The 21,895-nt window shown below is 25.2% G+C and overlaps 8 protein-coding genes across 18 annotated transcripts; 5 read left to right on the top strand and 3 right to left on the bottom strand.

The window, feature by feature from the left end:
* Nucleotides 1-776: 776 nt before the first annotated feature.
* On the top strand, nucleotides 777-5,735 carry LOC100576216 (zinc finger protein 1 homolog). 2 transcript variants are annotated; one of them, XM_016912408.2, is made up of 6 exons: nucleotides 777-1,209; nucleotides 1,298-1,635; nucleotides 1,723-1,863; nucleotides 1,936-1,998; nucleotides 2,064-2,128; nucleotides 4,528-5,735. In XM_016912408.2, the coding sequence occupies exons 2-6, from the start codon at nucleotides 1,303-1,305 to the stop codon at nucleotides 5,666-5,668; spliced, it is 1,743 nt and encodes a 580-aa protein (XP_016767897.1). In that variant the 5' UTR covers nucleotides 777-1,209; nucleotides 1,298-1,302; the 3' UTR covers nucleotides 5,669-5,735. The 2 variants fall into 2 exon arrangements, with proteins under 2 accessions (XP_016767897.1, XP_016767898.1); XM_016912409.2 differs by lacking the exon at nucleotides 4,528-5,735 and adding an exon at nucleotides 2,632-3,919.
* Nucleotides 5,736-6,519: 784 nt separating this feature from the next.
* On the bottom strand, nucleotides 6,520-10,032 carry LOC100576759. Of its 2 annotated transcripts, none has more exons than XM_006564781.2 (7): nucleotides 9,887-10,032; nucleotides 7,778-7,906; nucleotides 7,583-7,673; nucleotides 7,349-7,474; nucleotides 7,027-7,197; nucleotides 6,657-6,824; nucleotides 6,520-6,588 (listed from the first exon to the last, which is right to left on the bottom strand). In XM_006564781.2, the coding sequence occupies exons 3-7, from the start codon at nucleotides 7,664-7,666 to the stop codon at nucleotides 6,538-6,540; spliced, it is 600 nt and encodes a 199-aa protein (XP_006564844.1). In that variant the 5' UTR covers nucleotides 7,667-7,673; nucleotides 7,778-7,906; nucleotides 9,887-10,032; the 3' UTR covers nucleotides 6,520-6,537. The 2 variants fall into 2 exon arrangements, with proteins under 2 accessions (XP_006564844.1, XP_006564845.1); XM_006564782.2 differs by having other exon boundaries at nucleotides 6,657-6,821.
* Nucleotides 8,814-11,419, top strand: LOC726107 (probable glutamate carboxypeptidase LAMP1). 6 transcript variants are annotated; one of them, XM_026440928.1, is made up of 8 exons: nucleotides 8,814-8,924; nucleotides 9,320-9,616; nucleotides 9,688-9,824; nucleotides 9,901-10,122; nucleotides 10,336-10,349; nucleotides 10,432-10,624; nucleotides 10,683-10,764; nucleotides 10,864-11,419. In XM_026440928.1, exons 1-8 carry the CDS (start codon nucleotides 8,887-8,889, stop codon nucleotides 11,063-11,065), a joined length of 1,185 nt encoding a protein of 394 aa, XP_026296713.1. In that variant the 5' UTR covers nucleotides 8,814-8,886; the 3' UTR covers nucleotides 11,066-11,419. The 6 variants fall into 6 exon arrangements, with proteins under 6 accessions (XP_026296713.1, XP_026296712.1, XP_026296711.1 ...); XM_026440927.1 differs by having other exon boundaries at nucleotides 10,336-10,364; XM_026440926.1 differs by having other exon boundaries at nucleotides 8,819-8,924; nucleotides 10,183-10,349.
* LOC100576165 lies at nucleotides 11,209-12,290 on the bottom strand. The gene is made up of 2 exons (XM_003250469.4): nucleotides 11,825-12,290; nucleotides 11,209-11,636 (listed from the first exon to the last, which is right to left on the bottom strand). The coding sequence occupies exons 1-2, from the start codon at nucleotides 11,984-11,986 to the stop codon at nucleotides 11,313-11,315; spliced, it is 486 nt and encodes a 161-aa protein (XP_003250517.1). The 5' UTR covers nucleotides 11,987-12,290; the 3' UTR covers nucleotides 11,209-11,312.
* Nucleotides 11,709-18,632, top strand: LOC551548 (L-asparaginase). 3 transcript variants are annotated; one of them, XM_016912386.2, is made up of 10 exons: nucleotides 13,520-13,662; nucleotides 13,752-13,902; nucleotides 14,733-15,011; nucleotides 15,107-15,218; nucleotides 15,293-15,407; nucleotides 15,750-16,086; nucleotides 16,485-16,799; nucleotides 16,912-17,216; nucleotides 17,307-17,480; nucleotides 17,557-18,632. In XM_016912386.2, the coding sequence occupies exons 3-10, from the start codon at nucleotides 14,846-14,848 to the stop codon at nucleotides 17,881-17,883; spliced, it is 1,851 nt and encodes a 616-aa protein (XP_016767875.1). In that variant the 5' UTR covers nucleotides 13,520-13,662; nucleotides 13,752-13,902; nucleotides 14,733-14,845; the 3' UTR covers nucleotides 17,884-18,632. The 3 variants fall into 3 exon arrangements, with proteins under 3 accessions (XP_026296708.1, XP_016767875.1, XP_026296709.1); XM_026440923.1 differs by lacking the exons at nucleotides 13,520-13,662; nucleotides 13,752-13,902 and adding an exon at nucleotides 11,709-11,883; XM_026440924.1 differs by lacking the exons at nucleotides 13,520-13,662; nucleotides 13,752-13,902 and having other exon boundaries at nucleotides 14,801-15,011; nucleotides 15,085-15,218.
* Nucleotides 12,353-14,433, top strand: LOC107964398 (ADP/ATP translocase 1). Its single transcript, XM_026440881.1, has 5 exons — nucleotides 12,353-12,664; nucleotides 12,820-13,076; nucleotides 13,431-13,662; nucleotides 13,752-13,902; nucleotides 14,423-14,433. Exons 1-5 carry the CDS (start codon nucleotides 12,353-12,355, stop codon nucleotides 14,431-14,433), a joined length of 963 nt encoding a protein of 320 aa, XP_026296666.1.
* On the bottom strand, nucleotides 18,368-21,049 carry LOC102655563. Of its 2 annotated transcripts, XM_026440931.1 has the most exons (6): nucleotides 20,972-21,049; nucleotides 19,473-19,624; nucleotides 19,196-19,403; nucleotides 18,923-19,106; nucleotides 18,672-18,843; nucleotides 18,368-18,597 (listed from the first exon to the last, which is right to left on the bottom strand). In XM_026440931.1, exons 3-6 carry the CDS (start codon nucleotides 19,367-19,369, stop codon nucleotides 18,441-18,443), a joined length of 687 nt encoding a protein of 228 aa, XP_026296716.1. In that variant the 5' UTR covers nucleotides 19,370-19,403; nucleotides 19,473-19,624; nucleotides 20,972-21,049; the 3' UTR covers nucleotides 18,368-18,440. The 2 variants fall into 2 exon arrangements, with proteins under 2 accessions (XP_026296716.1, XP_006564853.1); XM_006564790.3 differs by lacking the exon at nucleotides 20,972-21,049 and having other exon boundaries at nucleotides 19,196-19,390; nucleotides 19,473-19,796.
* LOC102655168 lies at nucleotides 19,886-21,886 on the top strand. Its single transcript, XM_026440930.1, has 5 exons — nucleotides 19,886-20,672; nucleotides 20,773-20,858; nucleotides 20,964-21,150; nucleotides 21,211-21,352; nucleotides 21,453-21,886. Exons 1-5 carry the CDS (start codon nucleotides 20,577-20,579, stop codon nucleotides 21,854-21,856), a joined length of 915 nt encoding a protein of 304 aa, XP_026296715.1. The 5' UTR covers nucleotides 19,886-20,576; the 3' UTR covers nucleotides 21,857-21,886.
* Nucleotides 21,887-21,895: the final 9 nt, after the last annotated feature.

Genomic DNA, 21,895 nt, shown 5'->3' with positions numbered 1-21,895 from the left:
TATCTTATTTCTGATTTTCTTCCATTATTTATTCTTTTTGTTCAGTTTTTATTATTACTTTTGCCATGTGATCACGTGATCGTAGAGATATGTGGAATATCAAACTGATACTATGTATCATTATATTTCATTATTTAATTTATAATCATATATAAATGATTTTGAAATTTTTGAATATGTTGCAAATATTATGTAATAAATATATGATTTAATAAAAAAGTATTTTATTTTTGGAGACATAGTTTATAATATATTAATTTTCATCACGAAATAAATTTATAAATTAATAGTGTATTAATTCAAGATGAAAATTGATTCTAAATAAAATAAGTAAAAATCTAATAAAATAAAAAATAAATTATAAATAATATGCATAAAATGTTTTTTTTTTTTGTAACTTTTTCTAATATTTTCTTGAAATAATTGCAAAATAAAAATTTATTTGTAATCATCGCTTACTAAAAGTAACTTTTTGTAATTGTAAAAAAAATATACATAATATAGAACCAATCTGTTTCATAATTTACATAAATATATTTATAAAATAGAATATTTCATATATAAGATATTATACAACAAAATATTTATTTTATTTCTTATTTATAATTTTATATATTTATAATATATTGAAATTTAATTTTAATTCTAACTATTACGAACATTACAAATTTATTTTGCAATCAATAACATTAAAGATGACACTAAAATATATGATCTACTTTGAGACATAGAATAAAAAATTGAATGTTAAATCTATTCAGTATCTTGTCTATGGTATTATCATGTCGGAAAGAATTATATGAAATTTAAGAAGATATTATAATTAAAATAAATATTTTATTTAGTAAAACAATTTAAAAATAAATTATATATTTTATATGTATACAACAATATTCTTTTATTTATTTTTTTTCTATAGTGCAATAAATCGGCGCGAAAATGTCATGTAAAAAGTTAAAACTTCTTAAAGATTTATGACAGTGGTATTAATTAAAAAAATTTGATGAATATTTTACTTTTTTAAGCGATTCAAAATGAGAAAATAATGAATCGGAATAATGTATTGAATGATTTGATATATCCTATATATGGATGAAGAAAAATGAAATTTTAAGAGAAACGAAACTTAATTTAAAATTTCGGTTACCTTAATCGTGCATGCAAAGTGTGAAGAACACTCTTTATATTTTTATAATAATTAATTTTTTTGTAAGTACATATCTTCATAGAATTTTAAAACATAGTATAATTATATTTTTAACATTAATCTAATCTGTTTTTGCATTTAATATCATAGATATAATGGAATCTGAAAATCCTGTAATATTAGAACCATGTGAAGAACATTCAATTTTAATTCAAACTGTAAAAAACATGGTTAATGAAAATACACGTACAGAATTAGAAAGTGAGGAAGAAGGATTCTTTGTAGTAACTGATGTTCAAACTGAACAACAAAATGTAATAGAAGTTTCAAATGAAGAATCAACAGTAACTCAATGTAATGAACAATTTTCCTGGTCTAATTTATGCAGAATATGTGCTAATACCAATGACCATTTAATCCCAATATTTGAAGGAGAAGGTTTACAACATGATCTATGTAATAAAATACATAAATATTTACCAATATGTGTATGCATTTATTTTTTATTTTACATATAATTTTTATTCACATATAGATTACTTATATATTAAATTTATATAAAATATCTTTCACAGATAACTGAAAATGATACACTTCCATTACAATTGTGTTATCACTGTGCTGCTACATTATTAGCATGGCATGAATTATTAGAAGGATGTTTGAGTGCAGAAAGAAAATTATTAGAGATGCAAGATGTTTTACAAGAAAAACAGGTATATATAAAAATAATTATACATTATTTTTTAGCTATTCTAAATGTGATTTAAAAAATATTTATTTTATAGGGAGCAGAAGGATTGGAAACTTCTTCACAAGATACATCTATATCTAATATAACAGAATCGGTTGTAAGTATAAAAATAACATAAATTTTTATATATGTGTCTTAAATGATAATCTCTTTTAATTATAGCATCAGCAACAAGAAATTGTGAAAGATGAAGTTTCAAGAGATTTAGCTGTTACTGATTCAGACAGGTAATGATTTTTTTATTTAAAAAAAGAAAAAACTAAATGTAACTTAAATTAATATATTGGAGTTTATGCAGCATGTATAATGAACGTGCAGAAAATATGCCTAATATAAATAATATTAAATTTAATAAATAATATTTTTATAATAACAATTTTAATAAATATTATGTAATGAATAAACAAATTTTTAACACATGAAACAAATATTGTTAAAAAATATTTTATATATTGATTATTTTCAATTTGAAATATGAAACTTGGATTACTGTGATTTCTTTCAATCAAAATATTTATATATAATTATATACAAAGACAATTACAAGCAATTTTATAAATGTTCTATTTATACAAATATGCTGAGAAAATGATACATGACTATGAAATTAAGGATTATCAAGAAAAATAATCTTAATTTTCTCAAATACCATTGATAATTGGATTAAACAAGAACAATCTCATACATCATATAGCTGCAAATTCGAAGTCAAGTATTGACTGTTTTGCAGGTCCAGTAATATGCGAACACCATTTAGAGTGTTCCTAGATATGCAGAATGTATTTTGGAAGCCATACAGAAAAAAGTTCCAGTTGCAAGAAAGAAAGCCTACAGACAATGGAGATTGCGATTCGGTATGGATTACTGTCATGAATTCAACACTTGATCATCCTAGTATAATGTCTGATCAACTACAAGACAACAATGATATTATTGTAAAAGAAGAACTTTCTCAAATATATAGTTCAAATAATTTAGAAAAATTAAAATTACATAATGAAACATATAAACCAACAGATTCTTTAAATATAAAAAATAAAAATAAAAAATTAAAAGGAAAATGTAAAATTTGTTCTAATAATACAAAAGAGTTAAAGGATTCTTGTGAACATTTGAAGAACAAAACTACTATTAATGTTCAAGAATCTTATCAATGTATTGAATGTGGAAAATGTTTTAAATTAAAAGACTCCTTTCTCAGACACATGAGAATACATACAGATGAAAGACCGTTTACTTGTCATGTGTGTGGAAAACAATTTAGAGATTCTGGTGGTCTTTCTAGGCATTTAAAGGATGTACATGCAAAATTAAAAAATTTTACTTGCGATATATGTGGCAAATCTTTTGCATCGAAAGCTACGAGAGAAGATCACCGACGAACACATACTGGAGAAAGACCTTACATATGTGATTCATGCGGAAAAACATTTAAATCAAAAGCTTCTTTATACATTCATAGTAAATTGCACACAGATGAATTTCCACATCCATGTACTTATTGTAATAAGAAATTTCGTAGAAGGCAGGAAATGTTGGCTCATGTAACTACTCATACAGGAGAAAAAAATTATGGTTGTGACGTGTGTTCGAAAAGATTTCGAGTAAAATCAGAACTTGTTAGACATAAACTAATTCACTCTGAAACAAAACCCTTCATTTGTATAGAGTGTGGACTTGCTTTTCGACAAAAACGTTATTTGAATAATCATATTAAAAGTAGACATATTGAAACTTTACAAGCATGCTAATATGCTATTTTATCATTTTGCTCTGCATAGATATTTCTTCGAATTTATAGTAGGCAGTAAACATTCAAATCTGTACATTTATTAGTTTTCCAGGCTATCTCAGAAATATTTTTTTGTATTGTAAATTGCTCATAATAGTAAATATTTAATAAATTGTAAAAAGTTTAATTACAATGAAGATAGCGATATTAATAATTGTTATAAACAGATTTAAAAAATAGCATATTAAATGTAAAAGATTTGAATAAAATAAAGATATGCAGGATGAAAGTAAAAAAATTTTTTAATTTTTTTCAGAAATGTAAAAAAATATATATTTATGCATATAATGTAATGACACAATCAAACAAAAATAATGACAAAGTTGCATTTAATAGACAATCCCATTCAAAGTTTACTAAAAACAATATAGAAAACTAAAATATATCAATCAAGAAATAATAATGTATTAAAATGGAAATTTAATTTAGTTTAGTCTTTAAAAACGAGCACAAAAAAGTTCATACAAGAAAAAAATATATGCAAAACTTATAAAAAGTCATTTAAAAAAATTGTTTAAATATACAAAAGGCATCTCTGCACGTTCACAAATAATTTTATTTAAAAAATGTTTGTTATTTATATGTTTTTTATATAATCAAAATTTTAAAAAAAAAAACAAATATAACTATATTTTCATTTATATCAAATAGAAATCCTATTCTTGCTTATCTGTGACAAATAATTTCATAGTAAAAACTACATTAATCGAATAAATGAATTCATAATAATCAATGCAAGATTCAATCAAGAGTATTACTTGAAGAATTACAGCAAGAACTTAACACATAAAATTTCGCATTCGATAACATGATATCAGAATGTTTATTTTGCAGGTGGAAGGCTGAATCTGATGCTGTTATGCAAATATCAACGATCGAAAGCGAAAATATAAACGCAGAGGAGATAGAATACATTCAATGTGCTCAATGTGATATTGTCTTCGTAAATATGAAGTACCTTATAGATCATATGAATGGCGAGCATGAAGCTCAAATGCATTATTGTCAGTATTGTAAGCTAGTGTATCATGGTCAAGAAAAAGATTTTGAATATCACATATCAATGCATAGTAATAATTATAATAAATTAAAAAATATAGAAAATGAAATTTTAGAATGTACAAATGACACAAAAAAAGAAAATAGAGATAATGAACAAATTTCTACTGTAGATGTTGAAAAATCTTTGTGTTATACTTGTAATTTATGCGAAAAAAATTTCACAAAAAAATCTGAATTAAAAAAGCATATTAACAGACATTCTGATGTCAATCGAATTCAAAATCCAGATGAGACAGAACTTGTAAATAAAGCAAAGCAAATAATTAATGATCGAATTTCTTATAAATGTGACACGTGTAAAAAGATTATATTTACAAAACGGGGGTTTCTACGCCATATTCGTGTTCATTCTGATAAACGACCTTGCAAATGCGATATATGTGGAAAGTCTTATCGTATCGAACAAGATCTTGCCAGACATATAAGAGATGTACATGAAGGATTAAAAAAATATGCTTGCGATATTTGTGGTCGTGCGTTTGCAAACAAAGGAACAAAGGACGATCATCGGAGGATTCACACCGGTGAACGTCCATACGCTTGTGAACATTGTCCAAAAATGTTTCGAACTCTGAATTCTGTTTACATTCATAATCGCGTACATACAGATTATAAACCTCATAAATGTACATATTGTGAAAAATATTTTAGAAGCAGACAAAGGTTAACTCATCATGAAACTACACATACAGGTATTAAAGCTTTTGCCTGTGAAATTTGCGGTAAAACATTTTCTGTTAAAGGAGAAGTTGTACGACATCGTGCAATACATAATGGAAAACCTTTTGATTGCAAATGTGGTATGAAATTTGGACAAAAAAGATATTTGCGGAACCATATAAAACAACACCATAAAGAAGCATCATCATGGTTATTAGCAGAATTATTGGGAAATAATCGAAATATAAGTTGAAAATAAAATTACATTTTGAACAAATTTTATACGAATATTAGATAAGAAAAAATATACAAATTAATATGTTTATTTTATTTATTATATCTATATAATTTTATATAATTTCTAAAGATCATTTAAAATCAATCATCAATAATTTAAAATCAAAAATCAATAATATATCTATAAAATATTTATTTCTTTTGTATTTATGAAGAATCGAACTATTTTAAATTAGTTTATTATAAATGAGTTAAAATTAAAAATTTTAATAAAAAATTCAAATAATGTATAGAATGTACAACATAAAAACATGTAAAACATAGATTTATATAGCATTATTATAGTTTGATTCTAAGTTAAACATTTTTTATTGTTTAATATATTAACAATTATGCAATATTATAAAATATTTGAATTATGAAATATTCAATTACTGTGATATGATTTCAAATTATAAGTTTATATATATATATATATGTATATCATATATAAAGTAAAATAATATTATAAATATTATAAATGTAAATATTAAAATTATAAGATAATTTTTATAATGGATATTTCAAAAATCATATATATATATATATATATATATATATATATATACATACACACACATATATATAAAGAATAAATCATCTTATTAGTTTAATAACATGCATTTTTTTTAAACTTAATAATAATGATAAAGAATTAATATAAATTCTAAAAATTATTGTTTTTATAATATATGAAAAAAATATATATATATGTATATATATATATATATAAAATGTATATTTATATTATAATCTTATTTTAAAAGTAATGAAAATTTTGAAAACATTTAATCATCTAATAGTATATGTAATATTTCTAATTTTAACTTCTTCTTTTTGAAAAATTTATTTTTGCAAGTGATTAAGCATCAACTTTTTAAATTTATATATCAATATCTGCAACATTTTACATATATATTTATTTTAATGTAATTTTTCTGCACTTAATATAATATTTATTTTACCTTGTCAATAGTTCCTTGTGTATACTTTTCTTCTATAAATGTATTTTTTTTATTATTTTCACTTATAAATAATTTACTCATATCAATATTTTTTATTAAAATATCAATATCGTTCAAATTTAATTTTCTCAAATTTTTAATAAGTTGAGAAATATTTACCTTATGCTTCTAGAAATAAAGATATAAAAATTATTTATCATACAAATTTACATTTGTATGATAATACAAATTTACATTTGTATGATAATACAAATTTATATTTGTATAATAATACAAATACATTTTTAATAAAAGAATTGAATTTATATTTAAAACATATTTTAAATATAAAACATATTTTAAATATAAGTATTTAAATATGAAACCTCACAAAATTATTTTTTGAATTTGAATTGCAAGAACTATCTTTATGAAGATTTGAAATCCTTTGTTGTTCGGCTAGTATAAATTTCTTCTTTGTTGTTTTTGAACCTCCTATTAAACATCGTATGATATCTTTTTTTTCAGTTACTTTCCAAGGATCGTAGGCTGGTACATTTTCCTTTAATGTTAAAAAATATATAATCATATATAGATGTTCAAAATTATGTAGTCAATATGTACTTATGCATAGATATTTAAAATTAATACATGCGGTTAAATAATATGCATAGTTAGATATTTAGAATAAGAAATATTTAATAATTAAAAACCTCTTTCCAATCTTCTATCGTAGGAACATATAAATTTTCTACACTTTCCAGAGGGACGGTTCCTAATTGGCTTGATGAATCAAAAGTGTATTGTTTTTTATTTTTGTGTTTTTTAATTAACGCACTCTGCAATTTCATTTCTTATTATTTTTAAGTATATATAATTTTAATTAATTTTAATTATTATATTGTTTATACTTTAAAATATATCTTATTAGCGTAAAATTTACTTACTGATTTTTTTAGTGAAGTTTGTTTTTCTATGAATTCATAAGCAGATCCACTGTTTATATCAATTGGGCACGTTAGCATTGACATGTTTACTCTAAATTAATTTATTAAATGATATAATATATTTATTATTAGTAAATTTAATATTTAATAAAATATAATAATATAAAAAAAGAATAATTAATAAAAGAAACTTACATTTTCAATAAATCCTAAACTTTACTTAAGAATATTGCCACGTGCTGTAAATGTGGACGCTTTCAATCAATGGACGCTTTCTTTAGTAGAGAAAATATTTAGACAAAATTTCCGCTAGAGGGACTGTAACTGTAAAAAACATGACATGCGCAGTTTTAGAAAATAATTAAATAAAAATAAAGAAATCATTGTTTTATTATTTTTTATATTATATTTTTGATAAAAAAATATTATAAATTTTATATATCAATTTTATTATATATTTTTTATCAATTGATCATAAATTCTGCAAATAATAATGAAAATGAATAATGTCTCTCCATTCATAATTTTCAACAAAAAATATAAATATTTCATTCATAAATGTTTTATTATATTATTTTATTTTTTTAAAAATAAAAGAATTTTTTTAATGAATAAAAGAATATATTAATTCAATAAATGTTTTTATATAGTTTGAATTTAAAATAGCATATCTATAGTTAAACAACCTTACACACATATAATATATCGAAAACTATTTATAAATGAAATACCATCATCATATTATTGCTCGAAATAAGTTGGATGCAAACATTGTGATCATGTTGTTATAAATATCATTATAACAAATCATAATATTATAATCATTATATCAAACGATTATAAATATCATTTAAAATGCAATTCATTTTATTTTAATATTTTAATAAAAAAAAAAAATATTTAAATGTATAAAAAATACTCAAAAATACTCATCATTTCTATGAAAAATTTAGAAATTTTTTATTTAATTATTAATATTAAATGCATGTAAATATTTAAATATTTTAATTAAATATTGTAAAGTTAATAAAAAAATTAATAATTAAATATTTATTAATATTCGTAAAATATTTATAAGCACATTTGCAAAAATTGATTTTTTTTATTCTATATATATATATATATATATTAAATAAATAAATATATTTTTGTAAATATAAAAATTTAATAAATAAATACAATATAAATATATGTAATATTTTATCGTAATTCACAAGTTTTACTTTCAATTTTTATTTGAATACGTCTATTAAAAATATAATAATCAAAATGTTAGTAGAGGGGTGGAAAGCCAACTAGACGAAATGACAAATATATCAGTCTTATTCCACGCAGTGTTAAAGTAAGTGGTCTACCGGAGACAACAAATCAGTCATAATATTTGCATAGTGTCAATATTGAATTTATTGCATTATATCTTTTGCGTATCTTTATTTTGAAATGAATTTTAAATTATATTTAAATTTATTATTATTTTTATAATTTCTAATATAAAAAAATTATTTCCAAATATTATTTTTTGTAAAACATTAATTTTTTTATTTGATAATATTTAAATTAATTTAAATAATATAAATTTTTAATAATATAATATTTTTATTTTCTTTTTTATCATTTAACAAGAAATGATAATTTATGTTTTTTAATATTTTTTCCGATAAATAAATTATCATTTAATATTGTGGGAAAAAACTGCTCTAAAGTATGATAACTAATAGTTATTGAATTATTTAAAAGTGTGTTCAAGATTGTCAATATGCAACGAGTTCTTAGCTTTCAAATGGCTCGTGGACTTAGCGAGTCTAGCGAATTTGTGACAAAACGTATATGTTTTTCGTTAATATTTTCTGTCGGTTTTCTTTCTTTATTATGTGGATTTTTACTTGGCCGCTTTGCCACACAAAGGGCTATAGAATTTCGTGCAGAAAAAAAACGTCTTGAATTAGCGGGAAATGGTTTAGAGAATACTGAATATCTTCAACGTTTAGTACTCGAACAATTAGAAAGAGCGCCTCTTGATGCTGATTTCGAAAGGTATATATGTTCATTTTTTTTTAAATACTTAAATTTTTCTTGTTTATTATTTTTAAATATTTATAAAATAGGAAATGGGAATCTTTCAATTTAAAAGAAGATGATATAAATCAAGTGAATGATATTTTATCGAATTTATCACTTATTGAAAAAGTTGTTAAACATCAATCGCATATTATGGCTACTATTAGAGGATCTAGAGAATCAGGTAAGTTAATTTTTTTTATATTTTATATAAATATAAAAGTATAAAATGTATATATTACTCACTATTAAATGTTCAGATAGGTATATAATTTTATCAGTCAGTTGCGAAGGCGTCGGTGTTGCTTTGGAATTGGCAAAAATTTTTAATCAAATTCAAAAAGAATATAAATGGAAACCTCGTAGATCTCTTATTTTTTGTTTATTTTCGGGATCTTCCAACTCTTGTACAGAAGTATTATCTAATTTTATGCCCCATAAAATTATGGCTTATATTGTAGTACATCATCAAGCTTTGCAAGGTTTGTTATGATAAACAAATTAAAGATTATTAATTTTTTACATATTTCAATAAATTTCAGGTAAAGGTCATTTTATTGTATCTGGATCAGATATAGTACAATCTATGGTTCTAGAATCTGCTAATATTGTAAAAAAATGGTTTTCTTATAATAATCAATTATTATCTTTAAATAACATACCTTATAATATTACAACTTCCCGACTGGCTTTAGATATACCTCATGCGGTATTGTCTTTTATGGTAAATAATAGTATTAAATATAAAAATTTAAATAAGAAACAATTTTTACATTTTTTTATATTTTTAGAATAATGATATTACACATAATGAAAATCATCATGAAAAAGAAATACGTAAAATAATAATAGCACAAATACTTGCTCAAACTATTTGGAGATTCTCTGAATGTTTGATAATAAAATGGAACCCAAATTATTTCAATGAAACTGCCTTTAAAGCATTAGAATCTATAAATCGTATTGAATTGTTAGAACATAAAGGTACAAAATATATCAATACTTTATATTTTATAATTTTAAATAAAATTTTTTTTTCTAGAAAAAATACAACAAACCTTGGATAAATTCTTAATTAGTATTAAAACCTTAAATGAAAAGATTGATAGAATTGATAACATTAAGTATGTAATATATTCACAAATTATTACATAAAATTTTTATATGTATATATTATAATATTTCAGAAATATAAAGGATCTATCCTTTTTTTTTTGTTATAGCACTCTTGATACAAGAATATTAAATGATTTATTGATGGATTTGGATAGAATTCTTCTATGTCCTGATAAACAATATCAATCTAAAACTGATTGGATAAAACTCTTTAAATTGAATCATGAGCCTTTTAATATAATCCTAATGCATATTAATGAGATCATAAAATGTTATGAAAATGCTATACAACTTTTACAAGATCAATAGAGAAAATATAAAAATATAAAAACTTAGACTTAAAATTTTTTTTAAAATGATTGTGGTAATATTTAATAATTATCACTGATTACTGAATTTTTTAATACTGATGTTTATCTTACATTTAATTTAATTTTTTTGCTTACAAGTTCCTATTTTTTCATTTTTATATTATTACAAATTATATAGTCATTTATACACATGTAAGTACAAAACATGTATTATTTTTGCCTGTGATAAATTAGATCATTTTAAATTAATGTATGTTTCCTATACCATATCTTATTTCTCTTTCGAATTGTGAAGCATCAAGTGTTCCCTCAATAGCTTTACAGTTTGGATTAAATACAGAATAAGCACTAAGTTCACCTGGTTTTTTTGGTCTAGATCGAGTATTTAAACAAATAAATATTAATGTAGACACAATAAAATATATTGCTCCAAATTCATATTCAATTGCAATTATATATAAGGTAGCCCATAGAAGAAAATACAATAGATATGTTACTATTCTTAGTATTGTACATTGTGATTGGTGTTCAGTATCATCTGAATAGGTACTTTCCATATCTTGATTATCCTGCAAGCTTTTAATAATTAATCATACTGATCTATTGTATAAATTTTAAAATATTATTTTAATAATTTTTTATGTAATAAACGTATTTTCTATAGTAGATTATTTAATATTATTGACATATAAAAATATGTTCAATTATCGTATTAATATTCAAAAAACTGTATACGTCATGAATAATATAACCTTACTTTAATATCACTTGGAGTTGTTGCCAAAATATCTTCAGCTGATTTATTTCCATTCCATGGTAAGATAGTTTGTATCATATTCTTAATAGATTTTGTCATTTGTTCTCTATATTTCTGGCGTCTGTAAGTGTCAAGTCTATCTCTTATATTAGTTCCAACCATGTTAAATACAGTAATTTTTTCTGTCCAATATATAACTTTATGCTAATTCGCAATTCGATTTATAATATACATTATTTTGCAAAATGATTGGTCGCTTATTATAATTCCATTTAAACATTATTATTGGTCCATATATAGAAAGATTTTTGTGTGTAACTATTATTGCGATATAGACTAAAGTTGATTAAACGAAGTTTGTCTAATACATATTTGAATTTGTTGAATTTGTCTAATATATATTTGTCTGTAATATATATTTGAATTTATTTTGAAAAATAAAATGAGTTAATATTATATTAAACAAATAAGATTTAATAAGTCTTTTAAGTTGAAAAATCTCTTTAAATATCTTTTTAAATAGTATCAATGGAGAACCGAGATAAACGTACAACACAATCTGATTCTAAGGTTGATGCTAAACTATTGAATGGACTAGATACTCGGTTACATGTCGCAATTGATTTCGGAGCTTCTTTCATTATTTCCGGAATTTTGGCAATCATATTTAGAAGTATGACTGCACCGCTAGAAAGGATTAAATTGATTTTACAGACACAGGCGAGTAGCCGTCAAATAGGAATTCAGAAACGAGCTCCATATAGTGGTGTTTTAAATGCATTTATTAGAATACCTAAGGAACAAGGATTCTTATCTTTATGGCGCGGAAATCTCCTCAATGTTTGTCGATATTTTCCAGCTCAAGCGATTCATTTTTCCTTTTATGACATATATTACGAAATTTTTCGAAGAGTTCGTTTAAAAGATTAATTTATAATTTTTTTTTTATTAATTTTTTTTAACATTATATCTGTAAATTAGATAATGTTATGCAGGTAATTCCATCGGGAACTTACAATCACATCATTTTACCATTTTTGACCGGTGGTTCTGTCGGTGCTACTTCCACCATGATACTCTATCCCCTTAATTTCTGCAATACACGAATAAGCGTAGATGTCGGCGATGACAAGATTATTAAAAGAGAATTTTCTAATCTAAAAGATTGCTTAACGAAAGTTTATAAGAACGATGGTTATAGAGGTTTTTATCAAGGATCGTTCTACATGGCGATCGCGCACTCCTCGTACAGGTTTTATAGTAGTAATACTTAAGAATATTAAGTAAAAGTATGTTATTAAGTAAAACTAAAATAATACTTAACAATAGTACTTAATTTTATTATTAATTGTGAATTTAAATATATTAGTATGTTTATTGAATGAATTTGTTTTAATTTAATTTCTTTTGTTAATTTCTTTTAATTTAATATCTTCTGAATTATTATTGTAACTATTTCAAAAGAATTCGATTGATACAATTTTGGATTCTATTATATTAAATAATTCTTCAAATAAATAAATAAAATAGAATGAAATAACAATAAATAAAATTTTAATCCCATAATGTGGCAATTTAGATTAAAAATTTAGACTAAACTTTATAGGTCTGTTTACTTTGGTGGTTATACAATTGGTAAACGAATATATTTGAGTAATTCTTTACAAGATGATAAAAATTCTCATACAGTAACTGTACCATTCTTAGTATCCTTGTTGCTTGCACAATCATCATCTTGGGCCGCGATAGTTGTAGCTTATCCTTTTGATACATTAGCCAGACAAAAAATGCTTTGGAGCGGACGTAATGCAATTGAATATCCGCCAATGCGACATGTGGTCAGTAGAAAATTGTAAATAATCAGTAAAATAATGAATATTTAACAAATATTTTATTTAATGAATAAGATTCTTTCGTATTTTATTAGATGAATAATATTATAGCAAAAGATGGCCTATTTGGTTTTTATAAAGGCGTACAAGCTAATTTAATGACAACTATTTGTGGATCTTCAGTATTGGTTACATATGATATTGTTAAGTTCCGCTTTGATAAGCTAATGGAGTCATATTCCAAAGGTACATTGCATATTATTAATAATTTCATAAGATTACTCTTTAAAAATTATATTTTTTAGGATAAATTCAAGATTTGAAAATGATTAAGAAAGTTGGATATATAAAAAAATATGAAAGATAAATTTGAGATTATAAATTGTTACTTTCTATATATATTTAAAATAAGCTTAACCAGCTTTATATAAATAAATAATTGTGGAAAAAAATAAATAATTATATAAGATTATTTATGTTTATATAAATTTTATAAGATTATATAATATATTTATACGATTAATTGTATTTTCATTTAAAATTATTTTAACATTATTTTAATATTTATATAAAACATTTTTATATATTGATTTTTATATATTGATTTGATATCATATAGTACATCATATAGTATGTTTGAAAAAAATGTTAAAAATGTTAAAAAAATTTTTTATAAATGATAATTACAAAATTTGTAAAAAAAAATTACGATGAAATATAACATCAATTTAATGTTGTAAATTCAATGATATCTTTATTTTGTTAGACACTATCTAAGGCCAATAAGCATGCGTATCATTTTCTAGAACTTTGATATAATATGATGAAATTTATTCTGAATATACAGTCATTATGTCATATTTATTTATTGTATCAAATATTTTCGAATTAGGAACAATAATATGGAACATCGAAAAAATTTATTTTCTATATTTAATCTTCATTTCTATGTATCAATAATCTTTCACATTCTGTCTTATATTATGAAAAATATATTTTAAATTAATTGTTTCCAGAGATTTTTGCCATATATCTATATTATATATCAATTAGAAAAATATATATGTATGTTTCAGACCTTGATTCAACGTTTACGTTCAATGACAGAAATAATATAACAAATCATTCTCAATAGAAATCTCGCACTGATAACATCGTACTGTGACACGTGGAGCGCTTAATTTTAAATATGTTGCACGTGGAAAATCATATTGATAATCATAAGGAAAGTGGAATGGATCACTTGAGAAATAACATTTGTAATAGTTGTATAACCACTGAAAATATTCGTGAAAGTCATGTGCTTGTTCTTTATACTGGCGGTACTATTGGCATGATTAGAAATGAAAATGGAGGTAATATTATAATTATAACTTTTTCTTTCCTATATAAAATTAAAATTGAGACAATCTAATAATAAATGTGAAGATGACACGATTTCTTTTTACAGTTCTTGTACCTAAACCAAACGCTTTTGTGAAGAAATTACGGAATTATCCACATATGTACGATCGAGAATATACGGAAAAACGATTTGGATCGATGGGACCGCTGGTACTTCCGTAAGTATAAAATAAATTAATAATAAATTTCAACTTATATTTCAAATTATAATATATATATATATATTTTTAAGAATGACTGCAACAGATAGTAGACGTATCATTTATAATGTGTTAGAATATTCACCACTCTGCGATTCTAGTAACATGACTATGGATGATTGGATACACATTGCTAATGATATTAAGGTAAAGTATAAATTATATATGTACATTAGTTTTATATATATGTATATATATGTATACATATATAGTACAGAAATAAATATAGTCTAATCAGAGGATATATGTATTTGTAGTACGTATATATATACATACAGTACACATACATACATACATACAGTACATATACATACATCAAAATGGAAAACTCGTTTTGGGAATATATGTAAATGAATAACAAACGTCCATAAATAAAATTAAATTATATAATGTAAAGTCTTTGATATTGTAATTAAGTTTTTAAAGTTTTTTAAGTTAGTTTTTTGATAATTTAAAAAAATGTTTATAATATAATTTTCATCGTTTTAGCAATCTTATGAATATTTTGATGGATTCATCGTTCTACATGGAACAGACACATTAAGTTATACAGCATCTGCTCTATCTTTTATGCTTGAATCTCTGGGTAAAATAGTTATTTTAACTGGTTCTCAAGTTCCAATTTTTGACAGCAGAAGCGATGGTTTGGACAACTTCCTCTCGTCTCTAATAATAGCTGCAAATCATAACATACCGGAAGTATGCGTGTTTTTCGGAACGAATTTGATGAGAGGAAATCGTACTTGCAAAATATCGGCCACTTCATTCGAAGCGTTCGATTCACCGAATTTCCCACTTTTGGCCAAGGCCAACATCAATATAGAAGGTTAGCAGCTGACCCAATTACAGGATGCAATTCACTTAATTGACTGTGGTTTTGATTTTCGAGTGGATCGTTTGCTTTCATGAAATATTCTCTCATCCATTAGGTAGAAGTGTAAATGCAAAGAAATAGTTATCAAAATGTTTAAAAAGTGAGAGTAAGTAGTACTTATGTACACGTACTACTGATTGTACGCAGTGATAACATGTTTATATGTATGTGTTAATTATTTGCGGCATGCACGTTTTGCTACAAACTATCATTAAAGTGCTAAAATTGTTGTTATAAAGCATAAATACATTAGCGTGTATATAATACATGCCGCATACGAATGTAATTTAAGAATGTCTTTAATATCGTTTATTTTATCAATGTCATTACAATGAATATCTGCATTGCAGTGAATTATCGAACAATATTTCGACCATGTACATTAGAAAAATTTTATGTACATACATCCTTGAATAGAAATGTTGGATTGATTCGAATATTTCCAAGTATGACTACGGATTTGGTAAAAACATTTTTACAACCTCCTATTGAAGGTGTTGTGTTGCAATCCTATGGAACAGGAAATGTTCCTTCTAATCGAGAAGATATAATCAAAGAATTATCCGCAGCTACAAAACGCGGAGTTATCATTGTTAATATTACACAATGTTCAACGGGTCATGTTTCAAATTTGTATGAACCTTCCAAATTTCTTTCTGATGCTGGTACAGTATACAATTGAAATTTTATATATACATATATATAAAATGCATAGTTCAAAATTGAGAAATGAATGAAAAAAGAAATTGTTTCATATTTGAAAAAAAAACCTTTTAGGTATAATATCAGGTTTCGATATGACACCTGAAGCTGCATTGACTAAACTCGCTTACGTACTATCAAAGGAGGAATGGGATATGCAAACGAAACGCGAAATGATGCAAACGAATCTACGCGGAGAATTAACTGCAGGACGACCTCCACACCTCGAAGATTTGGATCTAGTGGAGGCGGTTGCAAGATCTTTAAAAATCTCCTCGACGACAGAATATCAAGAATTGGGATCAATTCTTTTTCCTGCGATGTTAAATGCCGCCGTGCAAAGTCGCGACGTAATAAAACTCGAAGCCTTGAAAACATATGTAAATATACATAATTGGTATATTTTTTTTTTTTTTAATTTGATTTTTTATTCAAATCAATATATACGTATATATAATATTATTTCTCAGGGTGCAGATATTTCGCAACAAAACGCAGATGGTCGCACAGCTTTGCATATTGCTTGCTGCGAAGGTGATTTAAATATTGTTCGCTGCCTTTTACGAATGGGTGCAAACGTTCACATCAAAGATCGATTTAATCGCACCCCTCTTACCGATGCGATAGAATTTGATCATCATGAGGTATCAATATCACTCCAACGTTATATTTTTTGTTCAAGGAAAGAATTTCAACGGATTTTTCATTTCAATCTTCCAGATTATTAAAATTCTAATGCAATGCGGCGCACATTTACACGGAAACGCATGCATAATAGGAGAGAAAATGTGTATTGCGGCAACCACTGGAAACGTGAAACGTTTAAAATCATATCAATTGGCAAACGCCATACTCTCGCAGAAAGATTTTTCTGGAAGAACCCCATTGCACTTCGCGGCACTTCATAATAGAACACAAGTTATCAAATTCTTAATGGAATACAACGTAGACATGATATGTTTTGATAAAATGAATCAATCGCCATATGACCTCGCCATAGCAGCTGGTTCCACAGAAGCAGCGATATTGTTATCTCCTCCTAAATGATCTGAACGAATTGAATTGAATTCACCAATTGAATTAGCTATAATTAGTAACAATAGTTACTAAATATAGTAAAAAAATCTCGAAATGAAAGTAATAATAAAATGAAAGTAAAAATAATCGCTGATATACTCGTAGTTCGCTATAATACATAAATAGTATAAAATGAATATCTATTTTTGTATTGTATTCGTGTTCTAATTCAAATAATACGATGACAATTTCTGTGACGCGCAGAAATATTTTTTTATAGTATAATAATTGCAAAAAACAACATACCACGAAAATACGTTAATTTGTCACAGAAGCATCGTTAAGCATTTCATACGATAATTTAACAAAAAGTGAAAGTTTTAAAATAATGGTGATAGCTGGATCACGCAGCAGTGCACGCGAAGATATTTCATAGTTTCATGAATTAAAATAACAACATATTTCCTTATGAACTAGAGGAGTAAAAAATCTCTGAAAATATTTTTAAATTATATATAAAAATATTTTTTTTTTTTTATATTTGATACGATATAATATATAATATAATAAAAATATATCTTACATCGTTATACTATTCCAAATTCGTTCATGATAGTTTTTAGAAATTTTGGTGTTATTAAACACTCCTTATAAGTATAAGCACAATCATGATTTCCTTTCCGTCCAGTAATCACAGCATCTTGAATGATTGTACCATTTGTCATGTCTTTGAACCAATTGTGACTGTACGAACATTAAAATATTTTCATAATATTAAATTTTTCAGTTTTTTTTTCTCTTTTCAATTTCAATAATACCTTGATAATCCATCAATTATTTTGTCCGCACTCGTTGGATTCTCTGAATGCGTAGCCACTGAAACGATCGAACAAACAATGCGTTGCATACATGGAGCCACGTAATTGTTGCCAAAAATCATTTCGTTGATAGTATTTCCCATTTCCAACCATTGGCCATTATCCATTGATCCTTTCGAGCATAAGAATAAAATGAATATAAATAAAGAAAGTAAATTTAAATATAGAGAATCGATATCATATTTACTTACGGTAATTGAATTCTGGATGCGGTTTTGAGAATAATGGAGAAACTACGCTAAACAATGTGGTTATTAATCCAACGATTCCAACAGATTTCGTGTTAAGATTGAGCAATGGTGGAATTTCACCGTTCTCCCTTATTTTATGTTCAAAAGGTATCGAAATAAAGGGAATAGTTACTGTCCAATCAATCTTTAGCAATTATAAAAAAAAAAGAAAACAAATTTTATTTATCTGAATAAAATTATTAAAATTATTAACAATTGTTTATTAAATCTTACACTTAATTTATCTTGATCCGAATCGAAAGAGATCAATCCACCACTTGGATATTTCCCAAATTTACTATTACTATGAGTTCTTGAACTTTTTACTTTTCTATTAACGTTCTCCTTCGAGATAGAAAAATGTAAAAGACATAATAACAATGTAATAACATTAAACGAATTTTTCATGATTATCCCACTAAAAATAATCTGACAAATTATTCTAAAAAGGGTTCAGTTATAAATAATTTAAATTAAATTATCAGAAGTAAAAATTTTTTGTTATATTTACCGTTAGAGGTAAAGAGTTAATAAATCAACTAATTGAAGCGCACACAGGAAAACGTATGACGATTGCTTGATCCTTGCTGCCAGTTTTTGTACAAGAGTCAGCCCACTCTTGTCAAATAGGAAATTCTATTTTCACGAGCAGAATTAACGAACCTAAAAGAAACTTCTAGTTAAATTACTGTCACGAAATTACTATCACACATATATATCATTGTTGTTATACTGGTCATCGTCACGCCTAATTCCGCAAATTCGCGCATACGTGTAATTACATTTACACTTACGATTCATTATTTTCACAAAAATTAATTTATGTACTTGAATGAAAATTCAATGAAAATTCAATAAAAATTTTCATTATATATTATACATTATATATTTCTATATATATATATAGAAATATTTTCATTCCTTGATTGCTATTTGATTAAAATTAAAGCGAAAGTTAGTATCATATATAACGATTGAGAAACACTGGAAACATTTTTTAATTTATGTGTGCATTCATATGTGAGGTTTGTCAGTGTATGCATATGACTTTCGTGAATTTTCCAGAGCAACCTGCAGAACGAATTCTATGTCTCAAAATCAAATGGACGACGAATGCATAACTGCGAGACTGACATATGATATTCCAATTTCACGAAGTTTCTATACGATTTTTATATAAATAAAATATTCTCTAAAAGATATTCTTTCTTTTATTTCAATTATTGAAATTTAAAATCATATATATTGCAAATATCATAAAAATTAGAACGATGACATATCGTATAATATCTTGTCTTTCTTTTTTCTCGAGTAATATCGTTTTTCAAGAAATGTAAAAACAATGGATTTAGAAGAAAAAAAATAAACAAAAATGCGTTAAAAGATCGTTATCGATCTTACGAAAGATAAATTATTTCGGGCTCGGACAATAACGTCTGTCGCAAGTGATTCACAGCGACAGTTTAACGTCCTGCTGATTTTTCAGAGAAGACGAACAAGTCACGGACCGTAAGAGTGTCCTATGGAAATCTAACAATGAAAGCGAAACCACCGGTTCCAATTATGTCCATGGTTTGTCATGTCGTGACGATTCGGAGTAGGTGCATGGCTATATATGCTACGAACAATGTTAATATCCTTCAGTTTCTTCAAAACAATACGACACGCCCTCAAGAATTACTCTCCTTTGATAATTCTAATTTCTTCGAAGGTATGTTTCTTTCAAAGGAGATAGAATCGTCGAAAAAATAATGTTCTTAATGTATAATGTTTTTCTTTTTTTTTTTTTTTTTCAAATTTTATCTTCATAGATGCTGTTTAATCTTCAAAATCTTATTTTACTCTTATTTTCTTCAATGGCAATTGTTAGAAGCAGTCCAAAATTTGATGATGGAGGGTAAGATTCTTTTTTTTTTCTAAATAATAAGCTCTCTATTCTATTTATCTTTCTAAATTTTAAGTAATAAGTTCACTATTTATAAGTAAAATAAATTGTAAACAGATTTATACCGAGTTCCATGATTTATATGGATAAAAGTGCAAAGTCCCAGGATCAACTTGCTATGCCTTCTCAAGCAGAGCTTCGCAACGAGACTTCAGCGAAACGGAATGACATGGACAGTAACGATATCACGGATCGCAGTCAAGAGCCTCGATTCAGTTTCACAAATCTTGGCAGCACAGGAAGCGTAAGTCATCTTTCTTCTCGTTTCTTTGAACATGTCTCAATAATTTTGAAATTGGTGCAGGGTTACGGAATATCAACGTATTCTCCGGCAAAAATAGATTTAGGAGGATTGTTCTTGGGCGCTATTATAGGAATAGGTTCTATCCTCATTATTCCTAAACTGCTCTACGTCCTTTCTGGTACTTATGGTCATTATGCAAGAAGTAAGTTAATTTCATTTTGATAATTAGTGATTAATTCTGTATTGAATACGGAATCAAAATTTTTATCATTTAATTTTCTAACAAAATATATTTATTTTAGGTGAAGAAAGCGGGTTTACACAAATAATGACAAAAATGGATGATGTCCTGGCCCACCATGGTATCGATACAACATCCTGCATGCAACGAATTGTGTGTACTTATTCGCAACAAGCTTCTTCATCTGTTAAAGAGGCCAATAAATTAAATAACGATGAAAAAATTTCGTCCCTCGACCGTGTGATTGATACGATTACGACGAATCAAATTTTCCGTACAACTATGGAAGGAACCGCGATACAGGAGGCAGTGGAAGCGGGAAGAGCTGGTCGAAACTGTTCGCGGATTTATCCTCATTGCGGATTCTCCATGGAAACTGTGTTATCCCTTTTATCAAACGTAATTACTGCAATCGCCGCAATTAACACAGGAAATTCTACGCCTACAGGAACTGGAACTTTATAATATATAATAATGTCAGAGGTCAAAGATTCTGATGATATG

This window comes from Apis mellifera, linkage group LG5 (assembly GCF_003254395.2).
Source record: "Apis mellifera strain DH4 linkage group LG5, Amel_HAv3.1, whole genome shotgun sequence".
NCBI classification, from domain to species: Eukaryota; Metazoa; Arthropoda; class Insecta; order Hymenoptera; family Apidae; genus Apis; species Apis mellifera.
This window is presented reverse-complemented; position numbering and strand designations above follow the sequence as displayed.

What these genes read in the sequence shown, in the direction of transcription:
- LOC551548 (XM_026440923.1), top strand. Translation starts at nt 14,846, where the DNA reads ATGTTGCACGTGGAAAATCATATTGATAATCATAAGGAAAGTGGAATG. An exon ending in GATTAGAAATGAAAATGGAG is followed by an intron (nt 15,012 to 15,106) that starts GTAATATTATAA and finishes TTCTTTTTACAG; the next exon opens with TTCTTGTACCTAAACCAAAC. An exon ending in GGCCAACATCAATATAGAAG is followed by an intron (nt 16,087 to 16,484) that starts GTTAGCAGCTGA and finishes TCTGCATTGCAG; the next exon opens with TGAATTATCGAACAATATTT.
- LOC100576165 (XM_003250469.4), bottom strand. Translation starts at nt 11,986, where the DNA reads ATGGTTGGAACTAATATAAGAGATAGACTTGACACTTACAGACGCCAG. An exon ending in CAACTCCAAGTGATATTAAA is followed by an intron (nt 11,637 to 11,824) that starts GTAAGGTTATAT and finishes AAAAGCTTGCAG; the next exon opens with GATAATCAAGATATGGAAAG.
- LOC102655168 (XM_026440930.1), top strand. Translation starts at nt 20,577, where the DNA reads ATGCTACGAACAATGTTAATATCCTTCAGTTTCTTCAAAACAATACGA. An exon ending in TAATTCTAATTTCTTCGAAG is followed by an intron (nt 20,673 to 20,772) that starts GTATGTTTCTTT and finishes TTATCTTCATAG; the next exon opens with ATGCTGTTTAATCTTCAAAA. An exon ending in TTATGGTCATTATGCAAGAA is followed by an intron (nt 21,353 to 21,452) that starts GTAAGTTAATTT and finishes TATTTATTTTAG; the next exon opens with GTGAAGAAAGCGGGTTTACA.
- LOC100576759 (XM_006564781.2), bottom strand. Translation starts at nt 7,666, where the DNA reads ATGTCAATGCTAACGTGCCCAATTGATATAAACAGTGGATCTGCTTAT. An exon ending in CGATAGAAGATTGGAAAGAG is followed by an intron (nt 7,198 to 7,348) that starts GTTTTTAATTAT and finishes TTAACATTAAAG; the next exon opens with GAAAATGTACCAGCCTACGA. An exon ending in CACAAGGAACTATTGACAAG is followed by an intron (nt 6,589 to 6,656) that starts GTAAAATAAATA and finishes AAAATGTTGCAG; the next exon opens with ATATTGATATATAAATTTAA.
- LOC726107 (XM_026440925.1), top strand. Translation starts at nt 8,887, where the DNA reads ATGACAAATATATCAGTCTTATTCCACGCAGTGTTAAA. An exon ending in CTTGATGCTGATTTCGAAAG is followed by an intron (nt 9,617 to 9,687) that starts GTATATATGTTC and finishes TTTATAAAATAG; the next exon opens with GAAATGGGAATCTTTCAATT. An exon ending in TAGAGGATCTAGAGAATCAG is followed by an intron (nt 9,825 to 9,900) that starts GTAAGTTAATTT and finishes TTAAATGTTCAG; the next exon opens with ATAGGTATATAATTTTATCA.
- LOC100576216 (XM_016912408.2), top strand. Translation starts at nt 1,303, where the DNA reads ATGGAATCTGAAAATCCTGTAATATTAGAACCATGTGAAGAACATTCA. An exon ending in CTAATATAACAGAATCGGTT is followed by an intron (nt 1,999 to 2,063) that starts GTAAGTATAAAA and finishes TTTTAATTATAG; the next exon opens with CATCAGCAACAAGAAATTGT. An exon ending in GCTGTTACTGATTCAGACAG is followed by an intron (nt 2,129 to 4,527) that starts GTAATGATTTTT and finishes TTTATTTTGCAG; the next exon opens with GTGGAAGGCTGAATCTGATG.
- LOC107964398 (XM_026440881.1), top strand. Translation starts at nt 12,353, where the DNA reads ATGGAGAACCGAGATAAACGTACAACACAATCTGATTCTAAGGTTGAT. An exon ending in ATCGCGCACTCCTCGTACAG is followed by an intron (nt 13,077 to 13,430) that starts GTTTTATAGTAG and finishes TAAACTTTATAG; the next exon opens with GTCTGTTTACTTTGGTGGTT. An exon ending in ATCCGCCAATGCGACATGTG is followed by an intron (nt 13,663 to 13,751) that starts GTCAGTAGAAAA and finishes GTATTTTATTAG; the next exon opens with ATGAATAATATTATAGCAAA.
- LOC102655563 (XM_026440931.1), bottom strand. Translation starts at nt 19,369, where the DNA reads ATGAAAAATTCGTTTAATGTTATTACATTGTTATTATGTCTTTTACAT. An exon ending in CGGATCAAGATAAATTAAGT is followed by an intron (nt 19,107 to 19,195) that starts GTAAGATTTAAT and finishes TAATTGCTAAAG; the next exon opens with ATTGATTGGACAGTAACTAT. An exon ending in ATAATTGATGGATTATCAAG is followed by an intron (nt 18,598 to 18,671) that starts GTATTATTGAAA and finishes ATGTTCGTACAG; the next exon opens with TCACAATTGGTTCAAAGACA.